At 39.5% G+C, this 21,386-nt stretch overlaps 2 protein-coding genes across 3 annotated transcripts; both read left to right on the plus strand.

Moving 5' to 3' along the window:
* The first annotated feature begins 1,134 nt into the window (after positions 1-1,134).
* Positions 1,135-1,503, plus strand: LOC127805522 (uncharacterized). The gene has a single exon (XM_052342285.1). The coding sequence runs from the start codon at positions 1,135-1,137 to the stop codon at positions 1,501-1,503; it is 369 nt and encodes a 122-aa protein (XP_052198245.1).
* A 6,950-nt stretch (positions 1,504-8,453) lies between these two features.
* On the plus strand, positions 8,454-20,712 carry LOC127806299 (uncharacterized). Of its 2 annotated transcripts, none has more exons than XM_052343503.1 (15): positions 8,454-8,897; positions 9,260-9,436; positions 9,525-9,649; positions 9,736-9,874; positions 10,690-10,839; positions 10,921-10,974; positions 11,832-11,927; positions 12,003-12,062; positions 12,213-12,287; positions 12,363-12,416; positions 12,535-12,636; positions 12,749-13,432; positions 13,598-13,729; positions 13,915-14,022; positions 20,260-20,712. In XM_052343503.1, the coding sequence occupies exons 1-15, from the start codon at positions 8,478-8,480 to the stop codon at positions 20,407-20,409; spliced, it is 2,526 nt and encodes an 841-aa protein (XP_052199463.1). In that variant the 5' UTR covers positions 8,454-8,477; the 3' UTR covers positions 20,410-20,712. The 2 variants fall into 2 exon arrangements, with proteins under 2 accessions (XP_052199463.1, XP_052199464.1); XM_052343504.1 differs by having other exon boundaries at positions 8,759-8,897; positions 9,264-9,436.
* The last annotated feature ends 674 nt before the right edge of the window (positions 20,713-21,386 follow it).

The raw sequence follows: 21,386 nt of genomic DNA on the forward strand, positions 1-21,386 counted from the left end.
ATACTCCTTACCCGCTGTTCCAGCGGGGTACTTGTGGGCATGCATGTATATCGTTTTGCTTCCGCTGTAGTATTTTTCTTATGTATGCATGCCAGGGTATTTTTGTCTTGTGTTTATTTCTCTTTCCTTATGTAAGCGCTTTTGTTCAGATAGACAAGGTGGTTGGGATATCCAGGCAGGGGTGCTTACAATGTTGGTATCAGAGCGTCATTGAGTCAATTTGGGGGACAAGTAACTGTACACCAAGGTTGTTAGGTAGTGTTAGAGTGTTAAGACGTGTCCTTAATTTTGAAATGCGTTCTAATTAATCTTGGTTATGTAGGACTCATGGACGCACGTCGTGGACGAGGTCGTGGTAGATCGTCGGCGCGAGGTAGAGGGCATATTGTTCCTACTCCTGAGGTACTGGCGACAGGTACAGAAGATGAGAGACAGGCAGGGCCTCCAAACATGCAGGAGACATTGGTAGGTATCCTATGGGCTGTGGATGTACTGGCGGCATCTTAGTTACGTCAGGAGCGCAGTCATGATGGTAGGACCACTACGGCCCAAGCGTCGCACTCAGGTACGCTAGGGGCAGAGGATAGTTCTGGTGCTGCATTGCTTAAAGATTTTATGGCCCTACGTCCACCAGGGTTTAGTGGAGGCGCCGACGCGACAGAGGCCGAGGATTGGCTACTGGCAATGGAGAAGCACCTACGATCTATAGGCTGTGCAGAGGCCCATAGGGTTCGACTGGGGACCTTTCTGTTGCGAGGTGACACCGAGCGATGGTGAGAGACCACCAGACAGCGATATGGTGATGAGGGCCCGACATGGGCACAGTTTTTCGCGGCGTTCAATGAGACTTATGTACCGGCTTGGGTCAGAGAGCAGAAGGTGTTCGAGTTTATTGACTTATAGTAGGGGAGTAAGACAGTCACACAGTACGCGACTGAGTTCGTGGCGTTATCTCGTTATGCTCCAGAGTTAGTAACCCCTGAGTCTTGCAGAGTCAGCAAGTTTCAGAGGGGGTTGCGACCAGAGATTCGTCACGCCATGGCTGGTATTGAGGCACCCAACTTTCCTACGGTTGTTCAGCGGGCCCACGCAGTGGAGCGGGACTAATTGGAGGCTCGATCGGACCAGTTAGTCATGAAGGGCGCAGGGAGCAGCAGTAAGAAGAGAAAATGGGATGCGGGTAGTAAGAGTTCAGGGCTTCCACAGTGCCGGCAGTACGAGCAGAGACACCAGGGGCAGTGTCGAGATGTACGTCGGGACGTGTGTTATTGTTGTGGTCAGCCGAGACATTTGAAGAGGGACTGTCCACAGGGGCCTAAACCGGCTACAGGGCAGGATATTATTTGCTTTCGCTATGGACAGAGGGGCCATCGAGCGAACGTGTGCACCCAGCCAGCACAGATTGGAGGGCTACGGACTGGAGGTGTAGGGCCCAGACAATTTGCACCTAGGGCGCAGGGTCCAGGGGAAGGCGTTTGCAGTGACAGCCGCCGAGGCAACTGAGGGCAGTGATACAATACAAGGTATACTCTCTCTCCATGGTCACGACGTACGTGCCTTATTTGATACAGGTTCTACCCACTCTTTTATAGCACCCCATCTGTTGCATAAGATCCCGATCCCGTGTACCCCCTTACCATATGATTTGTCTGTTTCGACACCGGGAGGGATGGTATTGTTGGGGAGTGAGATGGTCAGGGATTGCGAGATAGGGATTCACGACCAGGTATTGTTGGGGGATCTTATTGTTTTGGCGATCCAGGATTTTGACTTACTATTGGGTATGGATTGGCTCTCACGGCACTATGTTCGAGTTGATTGTCGTCAGAAGGTGATTTCATTTGAGTACCTAGGGAGATCAATTGTTACGTACCGGGGTGTGAAGCCAGTGGTAACCGCGCCGATGATATCGGTTATGCGTACCGATGATATCGATTATGCACGCCGAGAGGCTTATACGACGTGGGTGTGAAGCTTATTTTGCATTTGTGACAGTGATAGCTGGGGAGAAGAAGGAGTTGGCTGCCTATCCTGTGGTGCGAGAATTTCCAAATGTGTTCCCAGATGAGTTACCGGGACTACCACCACACCGGGAGATTGATTTTGCAGTCGATCTGATATCAGGTACGCAGCCCATTTCCAAGACTCCTTACCATATGGCTGCCAATGAACTAAAAGAACTTAAGGTGCAATTGCAAGATCTTCTGGATAAAGGGTTTATTCGATCGAGCACATCACCATGGGGGCTCCAGTATTAATTGTGCGTAAGAAGGACGGGTTTATGCGGCTGTGTATAGATTACCGACAGCTTAATCAGGTAACAATTAAGAATAAGTACCCCCTACCCCGTGTGGATGATTTACTAGATCAGTTGCGTGGTGCATTGGTGTTTTCCAAGATAGACTTGGGGTCAGGTTATCATCAGGTGCAGGTCAGAGATGAGGATATTGCGAAGACCGCATTTCGTACATGTTACGGCCATTACGAGTTTGTGGTCATGTCATTTGGGCTGACCGATGCACCTACAGTGTTTATGGATCTAATGAATAGGGTAGTCAAGGAATATCTGGATTCCTTTGTCATAGTTTTTATTGATGACATCCTAGTCTACTCACCGAGCCTTGAGATACACGAGGTGCATCTGAGCATGGTTCTGCAGAAGCTCAGGAAGGAGCAGTTGTATGCCAAGTTTTCTAAATTTGAGTTTTGGCAGACCCGAGTTGTATTCTTGGGACACGTGTTCTCAGGTGAGGGTATCTCAGTAGATCTAGAGAAGACCATAGCCGTGATGGATTGGCCAAGACTGATGACAGTGACGAAGATTCAGAGTTTTCTTGGCCTTGCCGGGTATTATCGACGGTTCATAGAAGGCTTTGCATGGCTTGCATCACCTCTGACGAAGCTGATAAGGAAGGGCGCCAGATTTATTTGGGACGAGTCTTGTGAGAGATCATTCTAGGAGTTAAAGCGGCGTTTGACTTCAGTGCCAGTACTGACGATACCCAGGAGTGGTGAGTTATTTACTGTTTACAGTGATGCCTCATATGAAGGGCTAGGGTGCGTTTTTATGCAGGACGGCCGAGTGAATGCTTATGCATCTAGACAGTTGAAGAGGCATGAAGAGAATTACCCTACACATGCTCTGGAGTTGGCGGTTGTAGTTTTTGCCTTGAAGATTTGGAAGCATTATCTTTATGGCGAGAAGGTCCAGATTTACACTGATCACAAGAGCCTTAAGTACCTCTTTTCACAGAGGGAACTTAATATGAGGCAATGTCGTTGGTTAGAGCTGCTTAAAGATTATGACTGTGAGATCCTCTATCACTTAGGTAAAGTCAATGTGGTAGCGGATGCACTGAGTCGCCGTGGAGCATCAGTTGCAGCTATGATGGTGCAAGAGTGGTTCTTACTAGAGCATATGAGTGACCTTACCATCTCAGTGGCATCAGACAATCCTACACTCTATTGTGCTATCATGAGTATCCATTCGGATCTAGAGGGTCAGATTTGCGATTGACAGCGACAGGATGTGGAGCTTGGCGAGATCATGGCTGATATGGAGAGATTTGGGCCATTGGGGTACAGCCAGAGGGACGATGGTTTGCTATTGTTTCGTGGACGGATTTGTGTGCCGAGTGACAGTGATATCAAGCAGAGGATCCTAGAGGAAGCTCATCGTTCTCCCTATACTATCTATCCTGGAGTGACAAAGATGTATCAGGGCTTGCGGCATCAATATTGGTAGAGCGACATGAAGAGGACCGTAGCAGAGTTTGTATCACGATGTTTGGTGTGCCAGCAAATCAAAGCTGAGCATCAGAGGCCCAAGGGATTGTTACGACCTTTAGCTGTTCCGGAGTGGAAATGGGAGCGTATAGCTATGGATTTCGTCTTGGGATTGCCGCGATCCAGTCGGGGATTCGATTCAATATGGGTGATTATCGACCGTTGACTAAATCAGCACATTTCCTACCTGTCAAGAAGACCTATCCTATCCGTCGACTGGCCAAGTTATACATTGATGAGGTGGTGAGACTGCATGGAGTCCCAGCTAGCATTGTGTCAGACAGGGATCCTCGATTTACCTCATGATTTTAGGAGGCGTTACAGAGTGCTATGGGGACCCAGCCGACTTTCAGTACAGCCTTCCACCCTCAGACCCACGGGCAGTCGGAGCGGACCATACGGACTTTGGAGGACATGCTCCGTGCATGTGTACTGGATTTCCATGGGAGCTAGGATGACCATCTGTCGCTAGTGGAGTTTGCCTACAATAATAGCTTCCAGGCCAGTATTGGGATGGCACCTCTTGAGGTGTTGTACGGGCGACCGTGTAGATCACCGCTTTGCTGGACTGAGATTGGGGAGCGAGCGTTACTTGGATCGAAGTTGGTAGAGCAGACGACAGAGAGGATCCAGTTGATTCGAGCTAGGATGAAGGCAGCTCAGGACCGTTAGAAGAGTTATGCGGACAGACGATGCCGAGATTTGGAGTTTGATGTAGGTGATCATGTTCTCCTTCGAGTCATGCCGATGAGGGGTGTTCGACGCTTTGGAGTATCTGGCAAGTTAAGCCCTCGTTATGTGGGACCGTTCGAGATACTGGAGCGAGTCGGATCGTTGGCTTACCGATTAGCTTTACCCCCTCAGTTAGCCCACGTACATGATGTCTTTCATGTTTCGATGCTTCGCAAGTACGTGGCAGATCCCGGGCATGTCATTGATTATCACCCGCTCGTGGTGCAAGAGGACGCGTCGTACATCGAGTTGCCTGCCAGTATCGTGGATCAGAAAGAGAAAGTGCTCCGCAACCGTACGATTCCCTATGTGAAAGTCCAGTGGCAGCGGCATACTCTTGAGGAGGTTACTTGGGAGCTAGAGGAGGACATGAGGCGACTTCACCTTCAGTTATTTGCCTAGCCAGGTACGAATTTCTGGGACGAAATTCTTTTAAGGGGGGAAGGATTTGTAACGGCCCGTAAATGGCAATTTAATTTAATTTTGGGGTAATTTAATTTAAAAGGAATATTAAAATAACTTGTTGTTATAAATAATAATTTATTATGTGATTTTAAGGAAATAAGAAATTAAGCTAAATAATTAATTATTTTAGAAAATTTATGGAATAAGAAAAAAAAATTGAAAGAAATTAAATTGTGGGATTTTTAGAAGTTTCGGGCATTAGTGTAAATATTATAGGGGGTGTTTGTGTGATTAATGGAAGTATAGGGGTGGCTGGGGCGATTTTGTAAAAGGGTCCGAAGACCCCTTTAAATTAAATGCGCGCACTATATGGTTAAGGCGAGCGTGTGGCGCGGGTGGTCGCGGGCGTGCGTGCGAGGTGGCCGGTTGCGGGTTCGAAACGCGGGGGGCGCGCGCGAGGCTGAGGTTTTGGACTGATTTTTAATCAGTCAAACGTCCTTAACGACGTCGTTTCGGTTAGAGGCGGTGGCCTCCAGTGCTGGTCCGCGTGCTGCCACGTGGCCGCGCCTCCTCCGCCCATTTTGCCCCTATTTAAAGCCCAATTTCGGGCGTCATTTCTGCATATGATCAGCAAACAAATTTCAGAAAACAGCAGCGTGCGCGCAGAAGAAATTTGAGAGATTTTGGGGCCAAAATTCGGATTAAATCAAGTTTAATTCAAGAGTTAATTTTCCAAGTATGTAAAGAAGTTAGTAATTAATATTCTGTACGGTCAGAATTTCTTTTAGAGCTCAATATTATTAATTTTGGCAAATAATTAGAATATTACAGTTTGTATAATTTTTACCCTGTTGGGTCGAATCAAGCTTAAGGATACCTTCGTAAAGGCAAGTTCTTTATACCCTCCTCGTTGTTTCTTTCGTTGCCATTTTATTTGACCTCCCTTCGTTGGTTTCGGCTGTTAATAAATTATGGAATTTTAAACGGTTTGTTTTAAAATTTAATTTATTAACCTGGTCTCGAGGATTTTATTCGTTGGTTGCCTACGGGGGTTTGTACCACCCCAAGCCTATGGGAATGATGTCGTACTCACTCGGGGTTAGGTTCTTAGCTGTTTGGGTATTATTATTGGATTTTTGGTTGTTTATAAGCTAGAGTGGTTGTGCAGTGGGGGTAAGGATCGGCTGTTCGGTGATGGTGTGACTGTCGTACGGTCTATCTTAGGCCATCGGGTGGTCTCTCCTAGTCACTGACCGTTGACCGGTGCCAAACACTACTGACTAGCTCTGCCGTTATGTGATAATAGCATGCCTGGTTACATTTTATTCTTGTTGCATGGTTTGGTGTGCACATGGGTACGGGCTGCATGTTGGGATTATCATGATTTGGTTATGCTTGATCACGGACATTCTAGCTTGGTTATGATGCATCCAGCACGGGCATATGCATCGTGTGTGGTTTATTATATGGGCAAAGCATGGCCTGATGCTTGGATGTATGGGCGCCATGTATCACGTTGATGCTCACTACGCCATTGCATTGTTATGTGCATTGCATGGTTACTGGTAGTATTTAGTTCTCGGACGGGAGTACCGTTCTGAGGGAGCCTATGGCTCGGGTGTCGGGAGTACCGACATGGATACGGGTGACGGGAGTACCGACCCGGGACAGTGCGCACAAGTTTGTTGGAGATTTATGTTGCCTTTTAGGGCAGCGGCAAGTTGGTATGGAACTTGGGAGCTAGGTGTCTTATGTGGGCCCCAAGGACCGGTATGTGATTTTATTATACTGTACTATTGTATTGTTGCGTCTCATGGCTTGTGTGTATGTGTGGGACGGTTTGGGTTGATCTCCTTTTCTATTCACGTTACAGCTTTCCTTTTCTTATAAACTTGTTGAGTCTTGCGACTCACCTTGCTTTCCATCATTCCAGGTAAGGGTAAAGTTAAGGCCGAGGGCAAGGATCGTTCCACCTAGCAGCCAGCCGTGTTAGTATGGTGTACATTTAGCTTGCCCCCGTTGTCTCTGATGTTTTGTTGGGAGTTATGTCTCTCATTTTTGACTGTACCGGGTTGTTCCTTGTATCTTTTATTTGTTGGCATAGGTGTCTGTATATTTTTATATACTCATTGCCCGCTGTTCCAGCGGGATACTTGTGGGCATGCATGTATATCGTTTTGTTTCCACTGTAGTATTTTTCTTATGTATGCATGCCAAGGTATTTTTGTCTTGTGTTTATTTCTCTTTCCTTATGTAAGCGCTTTTGTTCGGATGGACCCGGTGGTTGGGATATCCGGGCGGGGGTGCTTACAATGAATATCATGCCATTCGTTGCTGTGATGATTTCTAGTCATCTAAGATCTTATGAGAACCATATCGTTTTCTTAGCTTTTCAATCAATTTTTCACATACATTGTCAATTGTTATTGTTTAAATACAATAATAAGTTTTAAATAAATAGGAATTGTCTCCAAGTTGTCTAAGATCTGCACAAAAAAAAAAAAAAAAAAAAAAAACAGGGCACAAGGTGCTCCTTATGCAAACCCTCAAATACTTGAGTCAAACTTATATAAAGTGGAAGATCAATGAGAGTTCCAAGGCTTTTGTAATGGTATTTGTGGTGTACTTTTAGGGATGAGGCTTTTCTATTATAGTGGAGCTAGCTAGTTTATGGCGAGCATTCTTACTATTTTGAACTTATTTATGGCGAGCATTCTTACTATTTTGAACTTATTGAGATAGGAAAGATTTGCAGATAATTCGTATCTATTGTGAGATTTTGGAAGGTGATATGTTTGCGCTTTTATACTGGGAATACCCTGAGGGATGTGTCTTTGAGAGACCTTTTGGTCTCCCTATTATCTCTTTGCGAGATTAATCAGAAAATGTCTTTTAGAAACTCTTCAATCGAAAAGGTTTTCTAGCCCTCTTTTTGGACTATTTTCTTTTTATTGTTGCCCAAAAATTTTACCAATTGAAGTTATATATATTTATAATTATAAGATAAAGATAGATTCAAAAATTCAAATGTCCTGGAAGCTTTTAGATTAATTGATAAATTTATAAATAAAAAAATTAGAATAAAAAATTTGAACATGAAAAGAGAAAGAGAAGGGTAGATAGAGATTACAAAAGACCGGGGGGGGGGGGGGGGGTGATCAGAAGATTTACTAAAGGAGGTCAAATACAGAAAAATGTTTAAATTAATTGAAAAAATAGATAGTGTTTGAAATAAAAATGAGCATAAGTACTCAAATTTCTTTTAGTTATTTATAACTATAAAGTTCACTGTTAAATTATATCTTAATATAAATACTCAAATTTCTTTTAGTTACACTTACTTCTCTCCATGTTTCAATTTTTCTTTAAATTTTTTATTTTTTTTATTTGCAACGCAATTTTGTGAACTAATTTGAAAACCCTAAACCTGTATTAGTGAGAAACCTTCAAATCAAAATTAAAATAATGTAAAATTAATGAAAAACCCTAAACCCAGGTCATATGTATATAGAGGACAAAGGGAAACAGAGAAGGGTATTGAGGAAGCTAAGAACATGACAGGAAAACCTCGCTCCACCGCACCAGAGATGTCGGCGGAGGCTCTGTCCGCCTCCGGTCGCACCGCAGAGAAGATGAGTCTGCCGGCACTGCAGTCGAAGATGAAGTGCGATCCTGAAGGGTACGAAAAGGAGCTTACCATCCTCTACGACCAATTCAAATCATCCCTCGAACTCTTTGAGCAACAGGTCGCTCTAAGCTTCACCTCCATCAGCGGTATCGGAAGCGACCCTACTATCGCGAAGGACCTAGGAGACCGAGCCATGTTCCTGGCACACGTGACCCCGTTTTACCCTAAACAGCTCTCACTGTTCCCCAAACAATTGGCCGATTTCCTTCGCTCTGCGGCCCGGACACTACCGTCGTCGCTTCGGTGCCATGTAGCACAAGCTTTGATTCTTCTCATTAATCGCAAGGTACCAGAAAATTGTTATGTTTTAATTAAGGTTTGAGCTTGCACCAATGGTTTGGACAAATTGAATTATTTGGGTTAGTTGTGGGTAGACCTAGTGTGGGTTATTTGAAAATATCATTCCAAGCATAGCAGAATTGTTTGGGATATTTGCAAAATAAAGGGGTTAAATTGATTTGCTTAGACCATTTGGGGCAGTTTTCATTAAGAAAAGAAAAATATGAAAAAGAAAAGTGATTGGGAGAATGAGTTTGAGCTTTGAAGTTTTCTTTTTCTTTTTCTTCTTCTTACTTGGAAACTAAACGGCAGCTGTTTGCTGGTTATGATTTTATTGGAGTTTGATTAATTTCATCCTATGCTTGCTAGATAGTTGATACTGGGGAGACCCTTGCATTGTTCATGGAGCTCCAGACATTCGGTGACAGGGCTTTAAGAAAGTTGGCATTCTCACATGTTGTTCACAGTATTAGGCGTATGAACAAGAAGCACAAAAATGAAGCTAAAAATCGGGCTCTTCAGAATATATTGTTTTCTATGCTGCAGGTTGGTAAATGTTATTCACTTGCACAACATTAAAATTATATTTCTTTTCTCTTGTCATGTTTAATTTCTAACTTTCCTATTGTGGTAGCAAGAAGATGAAGCAAAAGCGAAAAGATCACTCATCACTTTATGTGATCTTCATAGGAGAAAGGTGTGGTTTGATGATAGGACCGCCAATGCAATATGTACTGCATGTTTTCATCCATCTTCAAGGTATGTTTTTTGCCATTTTCTTTAGATTTTGTATTGCTTAGATAAAAAATTGTAAGGAAACTATTTCTTTTATGTCAACTGTCTAGGATCATGATTGCCACTCTATCATTTCTTCTTGATTATGAGAACATCGAAGAAGATGATGATTGTGATGGTTCAAGCAGTGAAGATGATTTGGCTGCTCAAGAGCCACAAGTTCTTCTTAGCAGGGAGGCTATATATAAGGTTTGTTGCCAGCAGGATGAGCTTTTTTTTATTAGGATTATTAGTTTTAGATGGACCTCCTGAGAAACTGATATTCCTTCCCCCCCCCCCCCCCCCCCCCCCCCCGGGTTTAAGTTCCATTTGATTGAGCTTTATTTTCAACTTTCAGTTTTTGAAAATGAAAACTAAAACTGGTGTTCAGTTGTGTTTTCCTATTACAAAAAGGTAAAAGTTACTTGAGAATTGTGGAAAAATTGGTGTTTTATAATCTTTATTTTGTTTTCATTTCCTTTCCCCCTTTGTTCACCAAACTCACCAGCCAATCTTCTCTTGCAAACTCTTCCGTTCTTCTTCTATCCTTCTCCTCATTTTTTTGTTTTATAGCTCTTTCTTCTTCAGTATATTTGACCATCTTGGAGTCAGTGCTCCCTTTGCCCTGGCATCCAGTGACTTCCTAAAAAATCTGTAAGGCTGGCAACTTCCATTAGCGGTGGAGTGGAAGAGGAAGAAGAATAAACAACAAGAAGAACATATTAGATCTTAATCTGACTAGGTGGGGAGCAAGAAGAAGAAAGAGGGGAAAAAATCAAAAGCAAAAATTGATGACAAAACGAAGTTATCAACCACATTTTAAGTTTTCATTCTTAAGCGAAGTTATTGTATGATCTTTGTGTAATTTTGAAATCAACAAGAGATAAAGATGCAGTATTCTTTTTGTTTTGTTTTGTTTTGTTTTGTTTTTTTTTTTTTTTTGTGATGAAGCTTCTTTTAGCCTTCCAAGAAGTGTGAAATATGTATCATATTTATTTGTGGTGTTCTTTTTGTTGAAATTTTAGGCACACCATAAAGGTACAACTTCTAGCAAGAAGAAGAAGAAAGCAAAATTGCAGCGTGTCATGAGGAGCATGAAAAGGCAGCAGCGTGAGTCATCAGAAAGTAGTAATTCAAACTACTATTCACCACTTAACCATCTGAAAGATGCCCAGGTTTCTCAGTTATTATATTATATTCCGTGGTTTGATTAATGCATCCCGAAAAGAACTAACAAAATGATATTATTCCTCTAGGGATTTGCTGAGAAGCTGTTTTCTCGCCTTCAAACTTGTAATGAACGGTTTGAGGTAGTTACTCATTCTACTTTTGTCTTACTTTTTACAAGTTTTGGTAGATATATTCTTCTCAAAGGAACAAAATTTTCATTTTTTTCCCTTGAGTCTCAATTTATGTAGTACTTTTGAAATTGTTGCATACTGCCCGCCCACACCCCCGCGTGCGGTAATTAGTTACTTCTTGTTGGCTTGACCCAAATTCTGATCCAAGCAAAGTAGTTGGTTGAATTGTGGTGTATGGAGAAAAGAAAGGGGGGGGGGGGGGGGATGCTGAACTGAGTCAATAGGCAGTTTGGACATGTGTTTATCTAAAATTGCCTGAAGAAATAGATTTGAAGGCAAGTGGAGCAAAAATTACTGGGGAAAACCATGAAGCTGCTATTTTTATCTTTGGCAGTTCTGCTTATATTTCTTCTTCTATTCCTGGCTGTTAATGCATCTTATTCTTCCTGTTTCTCTAACAAATGACTTCAATTTGTAGCTTCGTTTATATTTATCAGTGCTTGTGATTTAATTTTGTGAAGAAGAATCTTGTTGTGCCTAAAAATATGCTTCTGGGGCAGTTTTTTGTTTACTGTTCTGTCTGTTCATCAGCTCTTCTGGCAGCTTGATTGCTAGGAACTCTTGCACCATGCAATACAAAGATGAATAATAAAATATTAAAGTAGGAAGCATGATATATTTAAAGAATGTGACTTGATTCATTACTAATTTCTTATTGTTGGTGAAGAACTTTTATTTAAATTTCTAACTAGTCAATAGTGGAAATATCTGTTTGGCCATCCTAGATTGTTAACATCTTTGAAGAACTGACCAGCTTTTAAAAGAAAATGAATCAAACATGTGCAATGTTTTGTTTGCTAATGCAGGTTAAGATGATGATGTTGAAAGTAATTGCTCGAACTGTTGGCCTTCACCGCTTGATGTTATTGAACTTCTATCCTTTCCTTCAGAAATATGTTCAGGTTTGCATCTCACTTTCCAGGTATGACTCGCACTTCAATTTTGTTGCTTAATTTTGACAATATTGGTATTTGCAGCCCCATCAACGCGATGTCACAAATTTACTTGCAGCAGCTGTTCAAGCTTGTCATGATATGGTAAATTCTTGCTTGGTTATACTTGTCTCTCAAGTACATATATCTTTGGCGAATTTAGTTCTTGTCACATAATTCGTTTGAGCTTTGCTATTAGATTCTGCTTTTAGTGGCCTTCATTATTGCTTATATATTAAAACTTGGTCTGATTAGGTGCCGCCAGATGCAGTTGAACCTCTATTCAAACAGATAGTCAATCAATTTGTACATGATCGTTCTCGGACAGAGGTATCACTTGGTTGCTTTGTGATTATTCTATTACTTGTACGGTTGCAATTTAGTGTTCATATTTGGTCTTGCCAGGCAATTGCTGTTGGACTGAATGTTGTGAGAGAGATATGTGTCCGTATACCCTTGGTATCACTCTCACCTTTTGCTATTTATTTATTTTTTCCTAGATCCAATGTTTTGATCAATCTCATTTCCTTTTGTTATGACAACAAACTTTTCCTTGTCTGGAATTTCTGTAAAATAGTTGATGACTGAAGATTTACTGCAAGATCTCGTCTTATATAAGAAGTCACATGAGAAGCCTGTTTCATCAGCTGCTCGTTCACTTATTACATTATTCAGAGAGGTATTAGTGAAAATTGTTTTGCTATGGTTCTCTCGGAGAGAAGATTGGGGGGGGGGGGGGGGGGGGGGGTTGCAGCTGGGGGTTGTGAATACTAATGTTCTCTCAATTGTAGGTTTGCCCATCACTTCTTATTAAGAAGGACCGTGGCCGTCCTGCTGATCCAAAGGCACGGCCAAAAGCATTTGGGGAAGCGAATGTTGCTAGTGATATCCCTGGTGTGGAATTATTACAAGAAGATGATGATACTAATGATGACAATGAAGCTGGTAGTACTGGTGATGGGGATGATTTCAATGACTATGAACTTGGTAATTTTTCTGAAGATGATAGAGTGATAAGTGCCACAGAAGAGGATTGTGATGATAATGAAGAGGATGGTGGTGAAGCTGATGATTTGGAAACTGGAAGTGAGGATGATAGTATACAAGAATATGATGAAGGAGCTGAAGATGAAGATAGTGATAATAGTACTGAAAATGTCTGTGATTTGAGTGACAGGGATGACGTAAGTGCTGATAACCATGAAAGTAGTGATGCTGATAATGATGATAGGGAAGAAGAGGACAAAGATGAAGAATCCACGGTTTTGGTTGAAGCTAGTGACAATCAGCTTGGAGTTAAAGTATCTAATGCACAGAAGAGGAAGTTTTCTGATTTTGATGGACAGCTGAATGTTGCCGATACAAGCCTTCGGGCTTTAAAGAGGTTAGCAGAAGCAAAGAGGCACCATTTGGCATCAGACAAATCAGATGGTATCCTTTCCAACGAGGACTTCCAAAGAATCAAAGAACTAAAGGTATGTCTTTTGCTGCAGGACCAAGTTGAGACTCATAAAACTCCAATACAATTTCTTTAGCAATTATTACACAAAGAAAACTCACCAGTTTAGTTTGTTCACGTAATGTTGATGTTGGTTTGGAGATTATTTTTTAATTTTTTCCTTGTCATTTATTGTGAATAGGCAAAGAAAGAAGCGAGGAGTGCGTTGACTCAACATGGATTATTAAGAAAGGGATCAGATGCCAATACAGCTTTTAAAGTTCCAAGTTCTGATCAGCTAAGTGTTATGAGGGTTGATCCTGCCAAACTTGAAGTGAGTTTTTTATTTTCTAGTTACTTTCTTTATTTACTATATATTTTATTTCAGATTGAAACAATATATCTGAAATAGAGAAGAATTTGTCAAATGCATTGCAATCCTTGTCCCTTAATATTCATGTGTTGCTTATCTGTTGTCCTTGCAAAAGTATTTGTGACATGCATGCTTATGTAAATCAGGCCCACATAAAGAAGAAGCTAAGCAAGGAGGAAAGACTGGCATTGGTAAGAGCAGGAAGGGAAGAGAGAGGGAAGTACCAGGCTCGAACAGCTCTCAAACAAAAAAAGGTACACCTCCCTATTTTCATGTACCTACTTAAATTTTCATATACTTCCTTTTGTATATGATTGCCTAATTAAAAGAAGAAGAAACGCTTTGATTAGCTTTTTGGAAACCTCATTCCATTTTTCTTTAATATTGTTTCCTTATTTCTCACAATGAATGATTCATGCCACTCTGCTTGTGTTTGCATCTTCTTTAATAATCTACTTTGATAATTAAATAAGATATTTGATGGCTGTATTTGTTTGGTGGGTAAAAGGTGAGCATATAGATTGTGACCTGGTCCATCTTCCCCTGCATTTGGGTCAAAAAACTGATAAGATTTAACTGTTTGAATGTTTTTTTTTTTAAATTCACTTGCATATGGTATTTTTTATCCAGTCCCATTGATTATTAACTTGAATGCATGAATATACTATTAGGAGAGAGAAAACTTGTCTTTGCAGAAATTCAATGTTAAACAACTCTGAATAGCCCATTCTGAACAATTGATTGTTAAACAACTCTCTCTCTCTCTCTCTCTATATATATATATATATCTCATCCACACACACGATGAGTTAACGGAGAAAGTGGAAGGGCAGATGGGGAGTACTGATCAAAGACACTATCTTGTCATCTATGCCGCCGGGGCCCATGGCCTTCCTCTTTTTGAAATCATTATTGTGCCCGTCACAGTTACTTCCTGTTTCTCTCTTTCTTAAGTTTTTATGCCTCTAGCGTTTTTGATATCCCTCCTGATTGTTCTTTAGATTGCTTTCTATTTACTTTTTTCATGCCAAATTCTAATGTCAAATATGTTACATTTAGTACCATTTATTTGATTTATTTGCAGGTTTTATGTTGAGATTTAGGTTTGGTATTAATTATTTCACCTAAAAGTTGAGAGAAACTCTCTTTTGCAGTTCATGTCCAAATGTGGAATGGGAAAGCTCAGTGCCCGTTCAGTCATTTTCTAATTTTCAACTCCAATTTTATAACTAAACATATTCTAATATTTTATGTTTCACAAAACAATAACATTCATTTCTATAAAACTTAGAAAACATATTTTTTGATGTTTTTCAATTCACAGTATAAAGTTGAAAAATTAGAAAGTTGAGTTTTCTATTTTCTAATGGGAGATTCAACCATACAATAGAAAATTGGAGTTGAAAAATTAGCAAATATTTTCTATAACTAAACAGGCCCTTTGTATTTGGAGAATATGATTCCCCAGCCCTTCAGTTACTCTAAAAAACAAAAATAATTGTCCTCTCTTTTCCTTACATGTTGTGTACACTATCCTATTCAGAGGTTCAAAAGTAGATGCTGATAATTCCTACTTCATATTGATAGATCTTACTTTTGTTTTGAAATCTTTTGTCCCATGTCATATTTTTTGTTTCTTATTACAAAATTTGAATCTTGGGAACATGTATAATGTTCTATATAATTTCTTTCCACATTTAGCATACGTTATACATTTAGACATAGCTTTATTCTCTCTAGTACATGTCTATTTCTCTAAATGTGTTAAAAGTACTGGAAAAAGAAATTTTGTTTACATACTGCTTTGTTCTATTTATTAATATATATATTCCTATAAGGCTATTTTTAGTAGAGAATTAATAACTGAAAGGAATGAAATGGTATGAAAATGAGTGGAATGGAAATAAATGAAATGAAACTGAAAATATTTTCTCCCTGTTTCAAATAATATAATATTAAAAAAATATATCGATAAATTATTTTCATCTTCATTATTGCAGCTTAACTTGGAAAAGGCCTTCAACCCAATTCTCATTATTGCAACTTAATAAATCATACAAAAAGTTAAATATATATATATATATATATAATTCTCCCACGATAGCTTTGGATTTTGCCAATGGTCAATGTTGATGATTGTTGAACACGACGAATCCAAGTTCATTGACGTTTTCTTCTAAGATGATTGGGTTTTCAGAATTCCAGATAAGGTTTGGATCATGTTGAAAATTAGCTTCCTGGAAACTAGAAAACGAAACATTTTCTTCTAGGATATGTCCAAAATTACCTGTGAAGCTCGGATCGAGTTCTAGAATAGAGTTTGAATTGGTTTTTGGGCGAAACCAATTTTGAGGGTTTGTACAAGAGTCTACAAACTCCTCAAAAAGGCTAGATAAACTTGCAAATTGTTAGCCTAAAAATCACACATAATTAGCAAATTAAGTCTAGAAACTCAAAAAGATGAATTAGTATATAAAAATTCTTTTGATGAGAAGAAGATGTCTATAAAGACCACGGTTTCGTTAAATCTCAAGACCTTAAAATGGCACAATGAGGTATCAACCGTATAAAGATAATCTCGTCTTGACAATGGAGAACATAACATTGAAAAATATGAAATCTTTTTTAATGAAAGGTTAAATATATGAATCAAGTGAGGAATATAGAGATACTTGAAAAGATAAATAAACAAAGAACACAAGCACAAGAGAACACAAATGATTTATAGTGGTTCATCATACCTGTTGCTGGAGGGCAAAAATTTCAGATACATAGCCATAAATGGGATCTTGAAGTCTAACTTGAGCTTCATATGAGAGTGTAATGTTAGCTGCATAACGATCACTTACTAGAAGCCCAGCCAAGAGCTTAGAGGCATTTTTGGCACAAAAAATCGTGTTGATAGCTTCAAAAGAAGTAGGTCCTTGTTCATGGTTGAAGTAAGGGGGAAAGACACACCCTTGGATACATCTTCTTCTCAAGAACCTATAGGCACCGCATTGAGAATCGGATGCTGGAGTCATGACCGGAGCAGCATCGGCAATAGTAGTTGAGGGAGCAGTATTAGTAGCAGTAGCGTCAATGGCCATGGAAGCTAGCAGAAGGAAGACGATAACGGTATTTGCTCTCTGTTTTTGGACAGAAAGACGATTGGAAAAATGAATTGGGCTCTCGGTTTTCAGCTGGCAAAAGAGCTCTCTGGTGAACAGTGGAATGACCGAAGGAAAACAAAAAAGAGAGTCTCTGATTTTTGTCTAACCTTGAGCAGATGGACGGGATTCGATTATATAATCAGAAAGGTTGTTGGGACCCCACAATAGCATCTGGAGGTGCGTAGAAATTTTGGAAAGCTGCTGGAATACGCGCTAGACGTGTGGAGAGAAATCCAAAAAGTTGTTTCTAATAAAAAAATAAAATAAAAAAAATAAATTTATTGACTTGTATAATAAATTTATTACAAAAAAAGTCCTGCAATTTTTTTTTCGAATTGTGACACGTTTTAAATTTGTAAAGAATTTTGTAGTAAAACAATCTTAGTAAAATAAAAATGAGATTGGGAAAATGGAGGTTTCAAATTTTTGGCCGAGGGGTGAAACCGTGTAGGAAATGGTGGGTGGGGAGGAGAGAGATTAGATATTTTTTATAATTTTTAATTTTATTGGAGTGGGGGAGGAGAGAGATTGGTGGAAGACATTTAATATTCAATTTGGTTGAGTGGGGTGGCTTTCCAGATTCGGTGAGGGGGGGGGTGGAGGAGAGAGAGGGGGCAGAATATATATTTAAAATAAATAATATATATATATTCAGTTTTGTCTGACCTTGGGGGCACCTGTCCACACTGTAAATCCGCCCCTAGGGGTGGGGGTGTATGGTAATGGAAAGTACTTTCTCCTTGTTCAATAGAGCTGTCGAAATGGATGGAATGAAAAATTATTAAACAACAAATGACGAATGTATCTTGTAACGAACTATAAAAAAGATGAATAAAAAAATTATTGTAGTTAGTTTTGTCCATGCACAACATTAAAAGTTCCTATTATTTCCATTCCATCCATTTAGGGGTAGATTTATAGTGTGGGCAGAGGGGGCGGTTGCCCCCCAAAGGTCAGACAAAACTGAATGTATATTATATTTATTTAAAATATATATTCTACCTCCTATCGCTCTTATCCTCCCACCCCCCACCCTCACCCTCATCCTCATCCTCATCCTCATCGAATCTGGAAAAGCCATCCCACTCAATCAAATTGAATATTAAATGTCTCCCACTAATCTCTCTCCTCCCCCACTCTAATAAAATTAAAAATTATAAAAAATATCTAATCTCTCTCCTTTCCACCCACCATTTCCTCCACGGATTCACCCCTCGGCCAAAAATTTGAAACCTCCATTTTCCCAATCTCTCATTTCTATTTTACTAAGATTGTTTTACTACAAAATTCTTTACAAAATTAAAATGTGTCACAATTCGAAAAAAAAAATTGCACGACTTTTTTTGTAATAAATTTATTATTATTATTATTATTTTATTAGAAACAACTTTATGGATTTCTCTCCACGTGTCTAGTGCGTGTTCCAGTAGTTTTTCAAAATTTTTACGCACGTCCAAATGCTGTCCTAGTGTCCCAGCAACCTTTCTGATTTTTCTTCGCTTGTTTCTCTCCAGCATGTCTCGCAGATTTTGTGGCTGGTTTCGCGAGTGTCTGTCTCTATGTCGGGTTGGGTCTGATTATATAATCGAACCTCGTCCATTTGCTTAGATGAAAATCAGAGTCTCTGTCTCTCTTCTGTTCTCCTTCAGTCATTCCACTATTCACCAGAGAGCTCTTCCACCAGCTGAATATCGAGAGCCCAGTTCGTTTTTCCAGTCTTCCTTCTATCCAAAAATAGAGAGCAAATACCACTATTGTCTTTCTTGTGCTAGCTGTCATGGTCACCGATGCTACTGTTGCCGATGTTGCTCCCTTAGCTGCTGCTATCGATGTTGCTTCGGTCATAACTCCAGCATTCGATTCTCAATGCAGCGCCTGCAAGTTCTTGAGAAGAAGATGTATCAAAGGGTGTGTCTTTGCTCCTTGCTTCAGCCATGAACAAGGACCTATTTCTTTTGCAGCTATCCACGCGATTTTTGGTGCCAAAAATGCCTCTAAGCTCCTAGTCGGGCTTCCAGTAAGTGATTGTTATGCGACTGCCATTACACTCTCATATGAAGCTCAAACTAGGCTTCAAGATCACATTTATGGCTGTGTATTCGAAATTTTTACCCTCTAATAGCAAGTATGATGAACCACTATAAATCATTTGTGTTCTCTTGTGTTTGTGTTCTTTGTTTATTTATCTTTTCAAGCATCTCTATATTCCTCACTTGATTCATATATTTACCCTTTCATTAAAAAATATTTCATATTTTTTAATTTTGTGTTCTCCATTGTCAAGACAAGATTATCTTTATATGGTTGATATTTTATCGTGCCATTTCAAGGTCTTGAGATTTAACGAAACCGTGGTCTTTCTCCTTTTCATCAAAAGAATTTTTAAGGAAAAAGAATTTTTATATACCAATTCATCTTTTTGAGTTTCTGCACTTAATTTCTTAATTATGTGTGATTTTTAGGTTAACAATCTGTAAATTTATTTAGCCTTTTTGAAGGAGTTTGCAAACTCTTGTGCAAACCCTCAAAATGTTTAAAATTGGTTTCACCCAGAAATCAATTCAAACTTTATTCCAAAACTCGATTCGAGTTTCATAGGTAATTTTGGACACATCCTAGAAAAAAATGTTTCGTTTTTTGGTTTCCAAGAAGCTAATTTTCAAATGATTCAAACCCTATTTGAAGTTTTGAAAACCCAATTATCCCAGAAGAAAACATCGATGAATTTAAATCCGTCGTGTTCAGCAATCACCATCAACATTGACAATTGACGAAATTCAAAGCTATCGTGGGAGAATTATATATATTTTTTTAGCTTTTTGTATGATTTATTAAGCTGCAATAATGAGAATTGGGTTGAAGACCTTTTCCAAGGTTTTAAGTTGCAATAATGAAGATGAAAATAATTTATCGATATATTTTTTAATATTATATTATTTTAATTTTTTTTATGTTATTTTATTTTTGCCCACTCTGCCTAAATTTCCTAGCTTCGCCGCTGCATCCATTCTCTCCAAATTGGTGGCAATAAAAGATGGAACTTTTGAGAAGATTGGATAGAAACCCAATCCATCCAGTTCCATCTCATCCCATTATTAATGTTCCATACAATGGGAACCTCATTTCATCTAATTCCATTTCATCCAATTTCACTCCACACTCATCTCCCAAACACACCCTAAAGTCTTATTGCTAGAGTACTTTTCTTTAGATTTTTATAATGTATGTATTCTTCAAATGCTTAACATTCAAAATAGAAAGTTAGGCTTCATTGAGATGCCACAGAATGCTTTATTTTCCTTATGGTACTTTGATGATTTTCCCCCCCAAATTGTGTAGACGGGTGGTTTGAGCAATCGGCAGAAGGAGCACAAGAAGGCCATGCCGATTGCTGCAAAGAGAATGAAGGTGGCAAGATCTCGGCAAGATAAAAAGAAAAAACAGAATCGTTCCGGCAAACAGTTTCGCGGGAAGAAAGGATGGAAATGATCGGAAGTATCACTCTTGTTTCTTCGTTTTTTTTGTCTTTACTTACCCTTCTCCATGTTACTCTATTGTTCTAGAGGATTTTCATGGTAAAAGAGATCCCAGTTGTTTTCAATGATTGGTATTGCAATTTAACAAATTGCAATGTAAAATGAATTTGGCCAATGTAAAGTATTCTTCTTACTGATACAGAAGAAGCAGTTATAGGAACCATTCGGCCAATGCAATCGGGGAATAAGTACGATGGTGGTGGGTTATGGTTGGCTGGGTTTGGGATGTATGTTAACTTGAGCTTTGCTGGTCTTAGATTTTTTTTTTAATCATATATAGTTGCAGTGCTAAATTCCAAAGTATTGGCTGACAACCTATGATGCATTGCTATGGCCCGCAATGGGAACAGAGCAGAGAATGATGGGAAATAAAGTAGCCTTATGGTTATTGTGGACGAAAGCATAATAAAACTCATGTTCTTGGTGGTAGTCTTTGTTCGTATTCAGCTTTTCCCCATTATTCCTTTTAAACTTCAATTGTAACCTTTTAGGAGAATTGAATTTTACTTCTAAAAAAGGCTAAAAAAAAAAAAAAAAAGATACCTAGTTTCCAATTCAATTTTAATCCTAGTAGTCAGGGATGCAAATGAGCTGGGCCAAGATTTGTTGCTTTGCTGAGAAATTTGTCTTCTGAAAAAGGCAAAAGAGAAAAAAGTTACTCAGTTTCCAGTTCAACTTTAATCTTAATAGTTAGGATGCAAACGAGGGAGTGAAGATTTGTTGTTTTGCTAAGTTCAACCTTGGCTTGGTAGAAAAGCATTGAGGGTTCAATGTCTCGTGTGGACTGTGTTATTTGTCAAATTAAAACACATGTATATAGAGTTATTTTTTTTTTTGTATTTTCATGTTTTAGTTTGGTACGAGTCTATTTTTTTGGGGCATTAGTGGACCTTTGGTTCCTCCTAGGTATGTTCAGTGTATCTTGTACAG

Source organism: Diospyros lotus, chromosome 7 (genome assembly GCF_014633365.1).
Source record: "Diospyros lotus cultivar Yz01 chromosome 7, ASM1463336v1, whole genome shotgun sequence".
NCBI lineage: Eukaryota > Viridiplantae > Streptophyta > Magnoliopsida > Ericales > Ebenaceae > Diospyros > Diospyros lotus.